Here is an 18121-nt window from a genome sequence, read left to right as displayed (position 1 = left end):
AATGTGGATGGCAGTCCTCATGCCCAGCTTGTCCCAGGCAGACTGGGTCTGGCCAATTTGGAAAGCAACTTGACAAAATGTTCCAGTATTCAGGAAAATCATTAGAATCGTGCTTCTCCTATTTCCATCCTGGGAATATGACTTAGAGAAATAATCTCCTGAGAAGAACAGAGGAAGCAGGTGTGGAAATACTCATTCCAACATTCATAATTGGGAAAACTGGTGAAGCACCTGTGTCAATGAGGGGCTTAAAACAAAACCCATGTGGGAGAATGGACTTGAAAATTTTACACCCACCAGTGAAATATTATTAGCCCGAATGATGAGGAGTATGAAGTGTATGGGATTACAAAAGACAATTCTCAGTGTATAACAGGGCAAATCTGAGAAGCCAAAATTGTTTCTACACTCTGATCACAATGAAATAAAAGAACAGTTATTTTAAGATGATACTTGAAAGGGAATAAAAAAAAATCAAGACCATAGGACTTCTGAGGGTGGCCAAGTTGAGGGTGAGTATATTGCTTTTGTTTCATGATTTAAAATATGGATATGGGGCACCTGGGTGGCTCAGTGGGTTAAGCCTCTGCCTTTGGCTCAGATAGTGATCTCAGGATCCTGGGATCAATTCCTGAACTGGGCTCTCTGCTCAGCAGGGAACCTGTTCTCCCCCGCAACTGCCTGACTCTCTGCCTACTTGTGATCTCTGTCAAATAAATAAATAAATAAAATCTTTAAAAAAATATATGGATATGGAAGACAGAGTAAAACAAAACCAGGAAGAAATACACACAAAATGATGGGCTCTCCATGGGCTGTGTGGTTACAGAGAATTTGTATTTTATTCCATACTTCTTGATACTTTCCAAATTATCCTTTACAAAGCAAATGTTATTTTACTTAAAAATGTTTCCCGTTATAAAAGTATGTGCATTATTTTTATAATAAAATATAAACACTATGGTTTTTTTGTTTGTTGTTTTGGGTGGTTTTTTAGAGAGAGAGAGAGAGAGACAGACAGACAGACAGAGGGAGAGAATCTTAAGTAGGCTCCACAATCAGTGCAGAGCCTGACTCGGGGCTCAATCTCACAACCCTGAGATCAAGACATGAGCTGGAGTCAAGAGTCAGACACTTAACGGACTGAGCTACCCAGGCACGACCTGCCCCCTTTTTTAATAGTATGTTTTTATGATAAAATATGATGAAAGAAAAACTTACTTTTGGGCATGAAAAAAACAGAAAATGATGTTTAAGATGGCAACTCCTTTATAGAGCATAAATCCTGGACATGAGAAAGATGCAAAAAATAAGCCTTTAAAAATGACTGTAAATAGTGGAACATACTGTGTTTAAGCCAACTGCAGGCATGGTCATGAAATTTGTAGCTTGAAGTTTTGTAGGATACTAAAATCTAGTGTTGATGTTCAGCTACATAAACTTGTACTCTAAAGGGTTAATCTTTCCAGTTGTGATTTTTTTTTCTTGAATTTTCAAGCTCTAATTTAATGACTGATTGATAAATTTATTTATTTATTTATTTTAGGTGCCTCGTTAGCGCAGTAGGTAGCCCGTCAGTCTCATATTTCTTTATTTATTTTGGTCGATAAATTTAAAAAGTTCACAGAGAGGCACCTGGGTGGCTCAGTTGGGTTAAGCCTCTACCTTCGGCTCAGGTCATGATCTCAGGGTCCTGGGATCGAGCTCTGCATCGGGCTCTCTGCTCTGCAGGGAGCCTGCTTTCCCCACCCCCTCTCTCTCCCTGCTTCTCTGCCTACTTGTGATCACTCTCTGTCAAACAAATAAAATCTTTAATAAAAAAAGTTCACAGAGACCTTGTTAAAGATATCAGATGATGTCTCGTTTCATTTACACCACCCTCTGGGGACGCCATTAGATTGAAAAATAGGGGGGAAGCTGAGATTTTAGGAGGGAGCTCCTAAAATGATCAGAAGGTGTCCCAGCAGGTGATCAATGGCACCAGCTCCTTGTAAGAAACAGAGAAGCAACTCTCTCTCACAGTATATGGTGTTAGGGTTCCTCTCTGGGAGGAAGTTACTGGTGCTGATGAAGGCTGCACTGAACCCAGCATCAGAATCGCCCACGGGCTAATTTCTTAGGCTTTCTGGTCAGCAAGAGTTCTTGGAATATCAGCAAGCTGTGTGCTCCATGCAAAGGGTTTCTCAAAATCATTGCAGACGTAGGTGCTGTGCATAGCGTGAAGCCTCCGGTGTTTAGTCAGATGTGAACTCCAGCTGAAATCCTCCCCACATTCCGTACACACATAGCGTTTTCCACCCACGTGAACCTTCTGGTGTTGAATAAGGTGTGAAATCTGGGTGTAGGTTTTTCCACAGTTGTTACATTTATAGGGCTTCTCTCCGGTATGGGTCCTTTGATGCTGAATAAGGTGGATGCTCTGGTTGAAGGCTTTCCCGCATTCCTTACAGGCATAGGGTTTCTCGCCAGTGTGAATTCTCTGATGTTGGGTGAGGGAGGAGTTGTGACTGAATGTTTTCCCACATTCTCTGCACTTGTAGGGTTTCTCACCCGTGTGGATTTTCTGATGCTCGATAAGGTGGGTGCTCCGGCTGAAGGCTTTCCCACAGTCACTGCACTCATAAGGCTTCTCTCCAGTGTGAATCCTCTGGTGTTGGATGAGGTGGGAAATCTGGGTATAGGCCTTTCCGCAAACTTTACACTCATAAGGCTTCTCCCCAGTGTGAATCCTCTGGTGGCGGGTGAGCGAAGAATTCTGGCTGAAGGTTTTTCCACATTCGTTACATTTGTAGGGCTTCTCACCAGTGTGAATTGTCTGGTGTTGTGTGAAGGACGAGGTGTGACTGAAAGCCTTTCCACATTCATTACATATGTAGGGTTTTTCTCCCATGTGAACGCTCTGGTGCCTCATGAGGTGGGAAATCTGTGTATAAGCCTTCCCACACTCGTTACACTCATAGGGTTTCTCACCAGTGTGAATTCTCTGATGCTGAGTCAGGGATGAACTGTGGCTGAAGGCCTTTCCACACTCAGAGCACTCATAGGGTTTCTCTCCCGTGTGAACTCGCTGGTGCTGGGACAGGGACGAGCTGTGGCTGAAGGTTTTCCCACACTCATTACATTTGTAGGGTTTCTCTCCAGTGTGGATGGTCTGGTGCTGAGTCAAGGAGGAAGTGTGACAGAAGGCTTTGCCACACTCGGCACATTTGTAGGGCTTCTCCCCTGTGTGGATTTTCTGGTGGCGGGTGAGGTGGGACACCTGTGAGTAGAACTTCCCACACTGGTTGCATTTATAGGGTTTTTCCCCAGTATGGCACCGCTGGTGTTTAATGAGGGAGGAGCTCTGGGTGAAAGCCTTCCCACATTCCTTGCATTTGTATGGCTTCTCTCCAGTGTGGATCCTTTGATGCTCAGTAAGCGATGAGCTCTGAGTAAAGGTCTTGCCGCACTCACCGCACACGTAGGGCTTCTCTCCTGTGTGTATGATGTGGTGCTGAATGAAATATGAACTGTTGCTAAATGCCTTCCCACAATCATTGCACTTGTAGGGTTTCTCTCCCGTGTGAATCCTCTGGTGCAGAATATAGTCTGAATGGTAAATGAAGGTTTTCCCACATTCTATGCAGTTAAATGGCTTCTTTTCTATGAAGGTTCTTTGGCATTTCAGGATCTTTCTTGGTCCATTCCTCTTCCAAGTTCTCTCTCCCACCAGCCCTCTTTGCTTCTTGATGAAGGCTGAGGTCTGTCTGAAGCTCTGCCCCAGCTTGAGACACCCCATGCCTCTCTCCCCACAGATGGTTTCCTTGCAAGGAGCAAACAAACACCTCAAACGCCTCTCTTGCTTTTCCTGGTCCTCCAACTGACAGCTCCAGGCCCAGGATCCCCCCAGCCTGGCATCTCCAAGCACTGCCCTTAAAACCCCCTCCCTCTTTCCCACAGGGGAAGTGGCCTCTTCAGAAATGCTCTCTCTCAGAAGTGTCTCCTGAGGTGTTGCAGAGCTGGTATCCAAGGCTGAAAGACATGGAAAATGTGACTATCATCTGCGTCAGGACCAAGGACACTGATTAAGTTGAACTGACACTGGAAAACTTTAAAAGGCAAGTTTCAAAGTTTAGGTAGCTCTTTCAAAAGGCAAGGGAGATTTGTGTTGTGACATGGAAGGATGGCTTCCAAATACCCTAAAAATAAAAATATGTTAAAAAAAAATTTTTTTTTTACCTATTTATTTGAGAGAGTAAGTGAGTAAGGGCATGAGCATGGGGAGCAGCAGAGGTAAAGGGAGAAGCAGACTGCCCCGCTGAGCAGGGAGCTTGATGCAGGGCTCGATCCTGGGATCATGACATGAGCAAAAGACAGACACCTAACCAACTGAGCCACCTAGGCACCCCCACCCCCCCCACCAAGTTGGAACATTTTGACTTTATTATTATTCACTTTTTTATTGTGGTAAAATACATACATCATAAAATGTGACATTTAGGTCATTTTTAGGCATGCTGTTGGGTTGCATGTGAGCACTCACGCTAGGGTGCAATCACCACCACCATCCACCTCCAGAACCTTTTCATCTTCCCAGACTGAAACATTGTACTCATTAAAAACTAACGCCTGCTGCTCCTTCCCCAGCCCCTGGGCACCACCACTCAACTCTGGTTCAATGAATTTGCCTACTCTAGGCACCTCATGTAAGTGGAATCATACAATATTTGTCATTTTGTGTCTGGCTTATTTAATTTAGTTAGCATCATGTCCTCAAGGTTTTTCATGTTGTTATTATTTACTTTTGTAATTAAAAAAAAGGGAGTTCAGTTGGTTAAGTGTCTGCCTTCGGCTCAGGTCCTGATCCCAGGGTCCTGGGATTGCGCCCTGCATTGGGCTCCCTGCTTGGCGGGAATCTCGCTTCTCCCTCTACCACTCCCCCTGCTTGTGTTCTCTCTCGCTGTGTCTCTCTCTGTCAAATAAATAAATAAAATATTTTAAAAAATATAGTAAAGCTGGGGCGCCTGGGTGGCTCAGTGGGTTGGGCCGCTGCCTTCGGCTCAGGTCATGATCTCAGGGTCCTGGGATCGAGTCCTGCATCGGGCTCTCTGCTCAGCGGGGAGCCTGCTTCCCTCTCGCTCTCTGCCTGCCTCTCTACCTACTTGTGATCTCTCTCTGTCAAGTAAGTAAAATCTTAAAAAAATATATATATAGTAAAGCTTTGGGGTAAAATGAGAAAAGTAAATTTTTTTGAGAGATAAGCAGCATTATGGGGAGAGTTTCATTTCCTGCCTTATTCTTATTTAGATTTTCAAAGTTTCTGTGATGAACACACATAACTTTAATTTGATCAAGAGATATTAATAAATAGGGGCACCTGGCTGGCTCAGTCAGTTAAGTGTCTGCCTTTGGCACAGGTCACGATCTCAGGGTCCTGGGATTGAGCCCCGTGTCAGGCTCCCCACTCAGCAGGGAGTCTTCTTGTTCCTCTGCCCCTTTCCCTGCTTGTTCTGGCTCTCTCTCAAACAAATAAAATCTTTTTTAAAAAAAGGTCAATAAATATTAAATGTGTGTAAGGCTTTTGCAGCACAATATTGCAATTTGGAGAAAGGGAAGTATAGAGAAGAGATGATAAGCGGGAAGCATATCCATGTGGGATATGTTGGAGGGGATGGATTTTTTGATGCTAGTAGATCTGTTCTTGGGACCCTTATTAATTGCATACCTGATACGTGCTAACCACAGTGCTAGGGTTTGCTGTCAGGGGTACTAGGAGCCATGGGGGGCGCTGTGAGTAGGGGATGAGTGGGATTAGCTCAAGGTGTGGAAAAACCCCTCTCAGGCTGTGTGAGATGAACGGGGGGCTGGGAGGTGAGGGAGGAGGTTGGGCTGAGGGTCTGACCAAGGGAATCTGAAGCCTGAGCCAGGGTTGTGAGAGACAGCACAGCAGTCTGGGAAAAGTTAGGGGGCAGGAGGGCAGCACTGGGGACCAATGGGCTGTGGTGAAGGGGAATGAGGGGGCAAGTCTCACCCCACAACACCCCCCTCCCCTCATGGAGTTCATGGGCCAGTGGGGGGCATACATCTGGACTCCTGTCCCCCAGCATGTCCAGTGGGGTCCCACTTTTGGGTCCCTACACAGATGATTCCCGATAAAGAATCACCGTAGCCTATTCTGACCAGGGGGGTTACGACGTGCCGGGTGCTGGGCTATATTTTTATGTGTTCATTCATTCATCTTTTCCAACCCAGGGTACTATTACTGACCCCATTTTGCAGGCGAGGAAATCAAGGGGCAAAATGACCTGCCTGAAGGTCACAGAGCCAGGAAGTTCTGGGGCTGGGATTTGAACCCACTGCCCATGACTATGGCTGTGTGAGACGCTGCCTCGTTTTTGTCACTGATCCAGACAGACAGGGTAGGCAGATAGCTCACATCTGCTGGATGAACTTACCCACCTGGACAGGCAGCTAGCTGGGCTTCCCTCTTCTCCATTCTGGGCTCCTCCCCTCGCTCCAGACGGGAGATCACATCAGGTTTGGACCCAGGAGGCCCGGCCCCTGGAAAAGATACCAGATTTGGCCATGGCTGGAAGTCATCAGGAGGCCTTAGAGCTCAGCCCCAGGCCCTGGGTCTGCAGGGGAGCTGTATACATTGGGTGCCTAATGATGAGAAACTCTAATGTTCCAGGAATGTGGGCAGCTTAGTTGGTTAAGTGTCTGACTCTGGGTTTCAGCTCAGATCGTGATCTCAGGGTCCTGGCTCCATGCTCAACGGGAAGTCTGTTTGAGACTCCCTTTCTCTCTCCTTCTCTTTCTGTCCCTCCCCCCACTCAAAGTCTCTCACTCTCTCTAAAATCAGTTAATCAATCAATCAATCAATCTTTGGTTCTGTGCTGTTCAAGCTGAGTGTGAGGTACACACTGAAATTCAAAGACTGACTTATCGAGAAGAAAAATAGAAAAAAATCATCAATAATTGGCACATTGATTATCATCTCAACAGGTGCCAAAATGACCATTTTTTGGATGGACTAGGTACAAGAAAATACACCCCTAAAATTAATCTCATCTCTTTCTATCTCCTTTTTTTTATGCCTGCTGTCTTTGAAACCACACTGATTCCCCTTTTCCCAGAGTGGGCTGAACAGGGCTCTCCCAAAATTTCGTCCACAGAAACTGCAGAATGTGACCCTACTCAGAAACAGGGGCTTTGCAGCTGTAATTAGTGATGAGGTCCTCTGGGAGCAGGCTGGGCCCTGAGTCCAAAGACTCCTTGTTTGAAGAGGAGAGACACACAGACACATGTGGAGAAAAGGTCATGTGAAGATGGAGGCCAAGATTGGGGTGAGGGGGTACAGGGCAAGGAACAGCAAGGGCTGCCAGGAGCCTCCAGAAGCTGCATCCAGGAAGGACTCTGGCCTGGACCCTCCAGTGGGAGCAGGGCCCTGATCACAGCTGGATTTTGCACTTCTGGCCTCTGAACTGTGAAGAAATATATTTCTGCAGGGGACAGGCAAAAGCAACCTCACTCTTTATACCTAACTTGTGCAGAAAAGGGGTCACACAGCAGGCTCTCCTTGGAAAGGCCTGCTCACAAGGCAGCCTGCGGCTGGCGTCTGAACAGCTGGGATTCAGGAGGGTTCTCAGTGTTCCCTGACTGACAGGAGGGTTCCCCGTGCCCAAGCTGCTGGGCCCACAGCATGGTTTCTGCTGAACCCCTGCTTTCCTTTGGGGAGTCTAGAGTTTGGCCGCTGACGTGACTGGACCTCAGTGAAAACCCTGGGCGCTGACTGGGGAGGGGTGGGGATGGAAGGTCTCTAACGAGCGTCCCCTGGTGGGCAACACTTCACACGTACTGTCACATCCTGTTGGATGTCCTGTGTGATTACTTGGGGAGGGGACTCTGGCCTGGTCTCCCTTAGACATTGCCCCACATGGCTTATCTCTTAGCTGACTGCGCTTGGTGTCCTTTCGTTGCAGTGTGAGTGCAACTGAGGCCTGGGGGGCCTCCCTCCTCAAACCCCCAAACCTGGGGGCTTACCTGGAGGCTTTCCTGCAGTCCCTGATGCAGAAGTTTATGGTGAGTTTTTGGTTTTTGGTGAGTTTGTCCAGTGAAAGTATGTGAGTGAGGACGGCTGAGGAAGGAGCGTCAAAGCACCAGAGCTTACAGGGAAAAGGCCAGATAGAAGAATCAGAAAAAGAAGTTGAGGAGAGATGGAGGTGGCCAGACAGACAGCTGAAGAGGCCAGAGTGGGTCAGGGCGGGGCTGCAGGGACAGAGAGGAGGGGATGGGTAGAGATTGTTGGGAGGCAGAGAGGATATGAGGGGCTGTTGAGGAGGCGGTAGGGAGGAGCGAGGATGGGGCTGAGGGTGTCTGGTCTGGGGGCAGGGGGCCCAGGGGAGGAGGAACAGGACAGCATGGAGATGCGGAGCTCAGGGTGAGGGTGACAAATGTGAAGGGTGTTGACGGGGTGCAGTAGGTGGGTGGGTGGACAACACAGGACTAGAGAGACATATTTGGGGAACAGCATTTCTGTGCCTTCGAAAGATGGAGCCAGATGACTGGAGGACATCCAAGGATGCATCTGGAGTCTGAGATTCTAGAACAGGCATTGCAGGGAAGAGCCTGAGGTCACCACACATGGAAAGGGAAGCAAGAAGAGAAGGTGGGGGCACAGGTTGAGGATTTTGCAGGACACGCAGAGGACTTGGGGCCCTGGGGGACACAGAGACTCTAGGAGAAGCGGCAGAGAGACAGAGGGACAGACAGAGGCCAGGCGGGAGGGACCAGTGAGAAGAGCAGAGAGGGCACCCCATGACCTCAGCAATTGCCCATTGTTGAGCAGTGGGTGGGCACAAAAGAGATGAGAGCAGAAGCAGGGCCATCACGCCTCTTCCTGGGAAGGCAGGGGCAGGGCCTCACCCAGGGAAAGAAGGTTCCGGTAGTTCTCCAGCATCACATCCCGGTACAGCTCCCTCTGGCCAGGCCCCAGCTGGCCCCACTCCTCCAGGGTGAAGTCCACAGCCACATCCTTAAAGGTCAATGATTCCTGCAAGGGCCAATTTTACATGGTGGAGGGGCACATCCTTCTAGAACTCTGGGCCCAGAGAAGTCATGGGTCAAGAGCCTACCATCGCTAGTGGTTGAACCAGCTCTTAACATTTCAGGCTGGAACATACAGACTCAGCAGGTTTGAGAAAACTGAATTAAAATGGTCCACAGAAATGTAGAAAATCTGGGGCAGCTACTAGCCCAGAGCTTCCTTGGCAGGTGGAGAAAGCTTCCTTTTGCGTGACTCTTTACTGCCATCTGTTGGAAAGTCTTTATAATATGCCAATTATTTTAGTAAATCATTGTTTACTGCCATCTGCATGAAAACTGCCATTATGTACCAGTGTATGAGGTATATGATGTGAATCCCGCCACTGAGATGAGGCACCCTTGTGCAGTGCACAACCTGCACACCTGTATATGACATCCTTAAGAAACACTTTTTTAAAAATCAAGACATGTGTGCAAGAGTGATAACTAAGTGGCACCCCATCCCAGACCTGCACTGGGATCCTAATCCCCATCCCTGACTCCAAGGATAAGGCTCTAGAGCGAAGCAAAACCATCCACTGCCCACCTCTTTTGGCAACTCAAAGTCAGCTGAGCATTAGAGTGGTTTTTAGAACGGGTCATAAAGTCCCAGCTCAGGGCATCCTGCCCTTCCTTCTCTCCTCCTCCCAGCACTTCCCAGGCCCAGAACCCCTCCCACCATAGTCTCTTCCCCATGCCTGGCAGGGGGAGAAATCTTCAGCCAATAGACAGAGATGTCATGGCCCTCTGGGGTCCACAAAATCATCCTGGGGATGGGGAAGCCCGAACTCACCTGGTCCTCAGCCATCAGGGTCCTGTGGCCCTTGCAGGGTCCTGGGCATGTGTCTCCAGGAGAAAAGACCAGGCCTGAGTCTGCAGAGCTGGAGGAGGAGACTGGAGCACAGAGAGGGTCAGTTCTGGCCCAGACAGACAGATAAACGTTTTCCCAAAGATGCCTCATAACAGAGGGGACCCTCTATACTAACAACCGGTAGCAATCAGGCACCTCGGCTCACTGCACCCACATAACAGCTCCAAAAGACGACACTAGAATTATCCCGAGAGAAAGAAATAGAAGAACAAGAGGTCAATGCCCTTGCTCAAGGTCAGAGATTTCAAGTGTCAGACTGGGACTCATAACCAGAAGTCTGGCTGCGGAGCTAAGCCATCTTTTCATTCTTACTTTTATTTTTCCTTGTGGTTAAATGCATATAACATGTAACATAACATCTTAACCACTTCATTTTTTAAAAAAATATTTTATTTATTTATTTGTTGTTAATATTTATTAAATATTTATATTTATTTATTTGTTTGTTTGTTTGTTGAGCAGAACCAGAAGGAGCAACAGGCAGAGGGAGAAGCAGGCACCCCACTGAGCAAGGAGCCTGATGCAGGACTCAATCCCAAGACCCCAGGATCAGGACCTGAGCCAAAGGCAGACGCTTAACCAACTGAGCCACTCAGGTGTCCCCACTTTAATCACTTTAAATGACACAGTTCAGTGGCATTTAGGATGTTCACAATGTTGTGCAACCATCATTACAATCTGGTTCCATAACATTTTCATCATTGCCCTAAAAGGAAACATTAACCAGTCACTCCCAAATCTCCCCGTTCTGTCCCAGCCCTCCAATGCCAGCCCCTGAAAACTACTCGTCTTTCTTTCTTTTTTTAGAAAAAATTGGTTTATTTATTTTACTGAGGGGTTAGGGGTAGAGGGAGAGGGACAGAATCCTAAGCAGACTCCGCACTGAGCGCAGAGCCTGACTCGGAGTTCAATCCCATGACCTTGAGATCACCACCTGAGCTGATACCAATCACTCAACTGACTGTGCCACCCAGGCACCCCTCATCTTTCTTTCTTTCTTTTTTTTTTTTTTTAAGATTTTATTTATTTATTTGACACAGAGAGAGATCACAAGAAGTCGGAGAGGCAGGCAGAGAGAGAGAGGGAAGCAGGCTCCCCACCGAGCAGAGATCCCAATGTGGGGCTCGATCCCAGGACTCTAAGATCATGACCTGAGCGGAAGGCAGAGGCTTTAACCCACTGAGCCACCCAGGCGCCCCTCCTCTTTCTGTCTTAATGGATTTGCCTATTATGGACCTTTCCTATGAATGGAATCATATAATATGTGGCTTTTTGTATTCGGCCTCTTTCATTTAGCATACTGTGTTCCAGATTCATTCATGTTCCACTACGTATCAAGTTTTCATTCCTTTTTTTTTTTTTTAAGATTTTATTTATTTATTTGACAGAGAGAGATCACAAGTAGGCAGAGAGGCAGGGAGAGAGAGAGGAGGAAACAGGCTCCCTGCCAAGCAGAGAGTCTGATGCGGGACTTGATCGAGGACACTTAGATCATGACCTGAGCCGAAGGCAGAGGCTTAACCCACTGAGCCACCCAGGCACCCAAGTTTTCATTTCTTTTTATGTCTGAATAGTATTCTGTGGCATGGATCTACCCTTTTTTGCAGAGCTCCTTCTTTAAGGGGGGGAAAAAAAAAGGTGTAGAGTCCAATGCAGTTCTTGAACTCTGAGATCAAGACCTGAGCTGAGATCAAGAGTCCAAATGAGCCACTCAGGTGCCCCTACAGAGCTCCTTCTATTTGCCTTACAAATCCAGCATAAGGATCCTGATCTCTCTTAAGATGTTGTTTGAAGAAATGTCCCACCTGTTGAAATAAAGTTCAAAAGTTCCTGCAAAAAACCTCCCAAAAAACAAACAAACAAAAAACTCTGCCAAAGAAGAATTGGTGTTTGGACTATGGTCACTTCTGTTTATTCATCAGATATGCTCTGAGACTCATGTGAGAGTGACAGGCTCATCTGAGGACATAATAACGAGAGAGATGAGGCTCTGCCCACCTGGTGGGGGAGACAGGCCTGGATATAGGCCAGATGGTTGGTGGAGCAATGGCCCCATTCTTGTATCTTGTGCGATGAACCTGTGATGTGATTAAGTTAAGTGCCTCTAAATAGGAAGATTATCCTGGATTATCTGGTGGGGCCTAAATGCAATCATAAGTGTCCTTAGAAGAGGGAGGCAGGGGGGTATTTGATCGGGAGGAGAAGGCCAAGTGAGGGAAGTAAAGAGCAGAGTCAGAGAGAGAAGACACTGTCTCTCTGGCTTTGAAGCTGGAAGAGGCCTCATCTAAGAAACAAGCAGCTTCTAGAAGCTGCGGGAATATGGCAAGGAAACGGATTGTCCCCTAGAGCCCACAAGGGAGCACCACTCTGTTGACACCTTGATTTCAGCACGGTAAAACCCACTGCAGACTTCTGACCTCCCGAACTGTAAGAGAACACATTCGTGCCGTTTAAAGCCACCAAGTTTGTGGTCACTTGTTACAGCAGCAACAGGAAACTAAAACAGCCCAGAAATAAGACACAGCCTCGCACCTGTTTCCAGTTACAGAGGAACGCCAGCAGCTGAAGGCTGAAACCAGTGGGCGGAATTCTGATGAGGAAATGAGAAGGAAAGTCTTACAGACTCTCCCCTATGTCCTCGTAAGTTACTTAATAATCACAAAAAGAAGGTAACTTTAGAGCAGAAATGCCTGGCGGACACCACCGCAGCCAAGTGATCAAGACGCACATGACCTGTGATGGGCAAACATGACGGGCTCCTGCTCTGATGAGACACTGCATCACCCTGAATTTAGGTATTCCCGCCAAACCTAAATCTAATAGAGAGGAAACACCGAACAAATCCAGACCAAGGACATTCTAGAAGTACCTGGTCTGTAATCTTCAGAAATGCCAAGATCATCAAAATCAAAGAAAGACTGAGGAACTGCGTCTGGTTCACGGAGACTAAAGGGCCCTAACAACTTACCCAGTGTGTGGTGTGGGCTTTGCTTTTGCCATTAAGTACATTACTGGGACAGTTAGCAAAATCTGAGGGTCTGCAGATTAGCTAATAGTTTTTATCGATGTTACTGTCCTGCTGTGTGATCATGGTCCTGTGGTCTTGGAAGATAATGGCCCTGTTTTTAGAAACAGACACAGACTCGGAAGAGGGGCGCGCAGACACACAGAAAGAGGGACTGAAAGGGGTTTGGGAGGGTGGGGGGAGAACACAGAGCGATTAGAGACCCAGAGAAAGGGTGGCATTCTCAGGATAAGGACAGAGACCGTGGGCGTGACTGTGCAGAGTACGCGGTGGGCTTTCGGGGCAAACACCCCAGGCCGACCACTGGGACCTGCGAGAAGCCGCCTAGTCTGTTTCTTCACCAGCGAAGTATGGAAACGCACAGTCTCCCTCCTGGGAGATCGCACAGTTCCGTGCTCGCTGACTCCTGGCAAACAGCAGGCGCCCAATTCCTGCGCGTTGAGATCCTCGGGCTGGCAGCGGCGCTCTGGGGCCGCCTCGCGAGAGATAGGAGGGGGCGGGACACCGCACAGCGTGCCCCCAGGCAGGACTCGGGCCCGCCGTCCTGAGCACCCACCAGCCTGTCCCGCTCGGCCCGCACCCACCCGCTCCCGCCGGTAGGTCGGGGCTCACCTGTGCGCCCCCGCGGGTTGCGGAAAGTGGCCAGGCCTTCCCTCCCTCTGGCGAGCCGTGGAATGCGCCTGCGCGGTAGTTGTCTCGGTACTATCAAGCCCCGACGCGACTTCGCAGCTGGACTACATTTTCCAGAAGTCATAGCGGGCTCACGCTCCTCCCGGCCTCAGGTCTCTAGAGCCGGGGAATGTTGGGAAATGGAGTCTGGGAGAACGATGTGGGGCAGGAGGGAACCTGGTATTGAGAAATGTCTGGCTGTACAGACACAGCGAACACACCCATTTTAGCCAGTCTTTTCGCTGCCCTTCACAGGAGGGGACATCATAGCCCATTTAACCCATCTAACAAAGTTACCCCTGTAGTTGAAGTCCACAGGACACAAAGAAGTTGGCCCCATCTAAATTGATGGTAAATGAATTGAGCCTCTGTCACTTAATTACTTGCTATCCCTGGGCATCTGCTTCCTGTTTGCCTCAGTTTCACCACCTCTTAACGGGTGGTATGGTAAGGGAAACAGATCCCTGTAGTGGGAGCTGGGAGGTATATGTCCAGGAATGCAAGGATGGTTTGATATTGGGCTATCACAGAATTTGCTAATTGATATATCAAAGTAATGCCATCACATCCATGGCTATGAAAAGGGTTTTGAGAACCTCCAGTAATAAGCCATGTCTACATAAACTTAATATATTTAAGAATAGGCCCATCTTGGGGCACCTGGGTGGCTCATTGGGTTAAAACCTCTGCCTTCGGCTCAGGTCATGATCCCAGGGTCCTGGGATTGAACCCAGCATTGGGCTCTCTGCTCAGCAGGGAGTCTACTTCTTCCTCTCTCTCTCTGCCTGCCTCTATGCCTACTTGTGATCTCTGTCAAATAAATAAAATAAAATCTTTAAAAAAATAGGCCCATCTTGAATAGTAATGACAATTTTATTTATTTGAGAGAGGGAGCACTAGTGGGGGTGGTGGGGGGGCAGAGGGAGAGGGAGAAGCAGAACCCCCACTGAGCAGGGAGCCCAACCCAGGCCCCATTGCAGGACCTTGAGATCATGACTTGAGCCAAAGGCAGTTGCTTAACCAACTGAGCCACCTAGGTGCCTCAATAATGACAAAAATCTTAAGGAGTTACTTGCCTCTCTCTTGTTTTTAATTGTATGCATATCATTAAAATCCCAAATCAGGCTTAATGCTAAAAACCAAAAGATTCACCATTAAAGTCAGAACAAACTGTCAGTCCAAACAAAACAAACTGTCTAGCATGACCACTTTTGGAAGAACTATCAGTGTAGTTAGACGAGAGAAAGAAAAGGTATCATCTGAACAGAGAAGTCTGGGTTTTCATCCTTCTTTAAATGTGATATGATTTTTATCTTGGAAGTCAGAGAATCAAAAGAAACACTAAGATAAGCCACAACATAATTATATAAAATTACTGGGTACAAGATTAATAAAATCCCATAGGTTTTTGCTTTTCAAAGAAGAGTGATGAAAAATCTAATGAAAAAAGGGGCTATTTGGATTTTAGTGCCATATTTGCCCTACAGATTGTAATCTCTTTGTGATCTGGGGCAGTTCTCTTCCACTGTCTACGAGGTTTTCTTCTCTGTAATCCCTCATTGGGGGTAATGTGAGGCAGATAGCGCTTCTTCAAAGTCTTTCCCCTATTTTCTCTGCACACAGCTAGACTACATTTTCCAGCCTCCCTTGTAATCTGGGGTGGCCACATGACTAAGTTCTATCCAATAAAATGAGAGAAGTGAACATGCATGCCAAACCCAGACCTGGCCCATTGAAACCTCTCACTTGTCACCTCCCACAGTCTTTTCCCTTCTGTGGCAGTAGATGAAGACTATGACCCTGGAAGTCCTATGTTGAAAACGGAAGAAGCCTAACTCCCTGAATTGTCACTGGGGTGGTGGGGAATCTCCAATAAGAAACCAAATAACAAATAGTTATTTTCAGTTATATGAACTCAGGGGATTGGTTAAATAAACAATGGTATATCCGGCCTATGGAATGTTATTGAGCCTGAAATGATTATGATCAGGACACAATAACTGGGGAAATACTTGTGAATGAACATTAAAAGAAGAAAAATCACAAAGTTACATATCTTTCATATTTATAAAGATGTAAAATCTATGTATACACATGAGTAAAACCTAGATGAACCACTGTCAAACTGAAAAAGACCAGCTGTCACTTAATGACAAAATGCAGCGGGCTTTATTAGCTTAATTAACTCATACAGCTACCCTGGGAAGATGTGTCCAACAGCCCTAGGGAGACCTTTGCAACCCCAAGGCTCAATGATCCAGCCAGCGACAGTGGGTCCAGGGAAGTCCCTCTTCTCACCCTCAGGCTCCCCAGCTCTGCTGCCCTCTCCATGCCCATGAACTTGGCCATGGCTCAAATCTTGTCCTCACCCTATAACCTCACTTCTATCTCATCTCAAACCACCTGGCCGATAGTGTCTCCCCTCTTGTCTGTCCCCCCCACCCCAGAAGTGTCTTTCTTTCTTTCTTTTTAAATATTTACTTATTTGAGGGAGGGAGAGAGAGCGAGTGAGCGTGCACAAGCTTGGGGAGGGGCAGAGGGACAGGGATAAAAAATTCCAAGCAGACTCTGTGCTGAGCTCAGAGCCTGGCATGGGGCTCGATCTCATAATCCATGGGATCACAACCTGAGCCCAAATCAAGAGTCAGATGCTTATCTGACTGCACCACCCAGGAGCCCACGACCCCCAACCCAGAATGGTCTTTTTGCACCCAAAGCAGATCCAGTCCTTCCTCTGGCTTGGCACTGCCCTCAGCAAAGTGTCCAGGTCTTAGCCTGGTACCTGAAGCCCAGTGAGCCTGAAGACAGCCTTCACTTCATGATGCTCTTTAAAAAAATTTTTTTTAAAGATTTTATTTATTTATTTTACAGAGAGAGAGACAGCGAGAGAGGGAACACAAGCAGGGGGAGTCGGAAAGGGAGAAGCAGGCTTCCCACTGCACAGGGAGCCCGATGTGGGGCTCAATCCCAGGACTCTAGGATCATGACCTGAGCCAAAGGCAGCCGCTTAACGACTGAGCCACGCAGGTGGCCCATGGCACTCTATCTTAATCAGCTCGGGTGGCCATAATAAAATACCATAAACTAAACCTACTTTTCTCACAGTTCTGCAGCCTGGAACTCCTAGATCCTGCAGCCAGCATGGTTGATTTCTGGTGAGAACTCTCTTCCTTGCTTGGAGATGGCCACCTTCTGGATACATCATCACATGGTTTTTCCTTGGTACAGGATCATGTGGAGAGAGAACTCTGGTGTTTCTTCCTCTTTTTTATAAGGACATTAGTCCTGCTACTGTCCTTGACCAACTGTGGGTCTTGTATGGGTTACTTAAATCCTCCTTCCTCTCTGGATAGTCATGCAAGTTGAATGAGATCAGTGACATATGTCACTTTCATCCACATCTCATTGGCTGAAGCCAATAGCATGGGTGCAACTGAATTCATATAGCAATCCCAGGGAGGGGTTCTGATTGGTCCTTCTTGGTTCTTGGGCCCACCCCTTGGGCCAATCACTATTGCTAGGATTAGGGTACATGATAATCTCATGGTTACAGGCAGTTGGCCCTAGTGTGATATTTTGTGCTTGATGGGGGTAGCCCAGGGCATTGTATGAGCACAGAGGACGCCCAGCTGGAGCAACTCCTCTCCCTTCCCGAGTTCCACCTGAACCTAACGCTGATATTGCTCTGGGCAATCAGGGATGACTTTTGGAGGAGGTCTCACCTTGGCTGTAGGTTGGAAGATAAGAACCAACAGACTAAGAGACATAAATGTGACCAGTGAAGGCACAGAACGAGATGGGCTATTGGACGCAGAGGGAACAGAGTGTATGGAAGTCTAGAGTCGGAGAAAGAGATTTAAGTAGCTTTTTGAGTCTGGCATGCAAGTGTGGGTGTAGAAAAGTGCTATGGATTGAATGTCTGTTATCCCCCAAATTGATGTTTTGAAGCCCTAACCCTCAAAGAGACTTTATTTGGAGATAGGGTATTTGGAGAAGTAATTAAAGTTAAATGAGCTCAAAAGGGTAGGATCCTGCTCCAATAGGATCTGATGTTCTATAGAAGACAAATGGCACAGTGCTTTGCAAGTAGAATCCATTAGCAAGGGCCACACAGAATAATGATTACTCCTACTTATTCACTGAAAGTCATTAACCTCTCTATACCTCCATATCCTCATTGTACATGGGGAGATAATAGATACACTAATAGATAATAGATAATAGATACACTAATAAAAATAAAAGATAATAGATACACTAATAAATGACATTTGACTAGGTTGATATGACTAAAGGCATTAAAAGTATGGTACAGAAAACACCACCTTCTGTTTGCTATCAATATTATTGACATTAAATACTATTTTTGTTTTTATTTATTTATTTATTTATTAGATTTTATTTATTTATTTGACACAGAGAGATCACAAGTAGGCAGAGAGGCAGGCAGAGAGAGAGAGGAAGAAGCAGGCTCCCCGCAGAGCAGAGAGCCC

At 47.1% G+C, this 18121-nt stretch overlaps 1 protein-coding gene across 1 annotated transcript; it reads right to left on the bottom strand.

Moving 5' to 3' along the window:
• Nucleotides 1-1001: 1001 nt before the first annotated feature.
• Nucleotides 1002-13662, bottom strand: LOC309852855 (uncharacterized protein). The gene is made up of 5 exons (XM_082710210.1): nt 13572-13662; nt 9857-9957; nt 8905-9031; nt 6439-6540; nt 1002-4011 (listed from the first exon to the last, which is right to left on the bottom strand). The coding sequence occupies exons 2-5, from the start codon at nt 9869-9871 to the stop codon at nt 2117-2119; spliced, it is 2139 nt and encodes a 712-aa protein (XP_082566336.1). The 5' UTR covers nt 9872-9957; nt 13572-13662; the 3' UTR covers nt 1002-2116.
• Nucleotides 13663-18121: the final 4459 nt, after the last annotated feature.

This window comes from Mustela nivalis (genome assembly GCF_964662115.1).
Source record: "Mustela nivalis genome assembly, chromosome: 18".
Classification (NCBI taxonomy): Eukaryota; Metazoa; Chordata; class Mammalia; order Carnivora; family Mustelidae; genus Mustela; species Mustela nivalis.
The sequence above is the reverse complement of the archived record's forward strand: the minus strand, read 5'-3'. Positions and strand labels throughout refer to the sequence as shown.

Bases quoted from the DNA above. Each gene is read 5' to 3' on its own strand.
- LOC309852855 (XM_082710210.1), bottom strand. The intron at 6,541-8,904 runs GTGAGGCCCTGC...TATCTTTTCCAG, and splicing joins CCGGAACCTTCTTTCCCTGG to GGGCCGGGCCTCCTGGGTCC. The intron at 4,012-6,438 runs GTGGGTAAGTTC...CATGTCTTTCAG, and splicing joins CCAGCTAGCTGCCTGTCCAG to CCTTGGATACCAGCTCTGCA.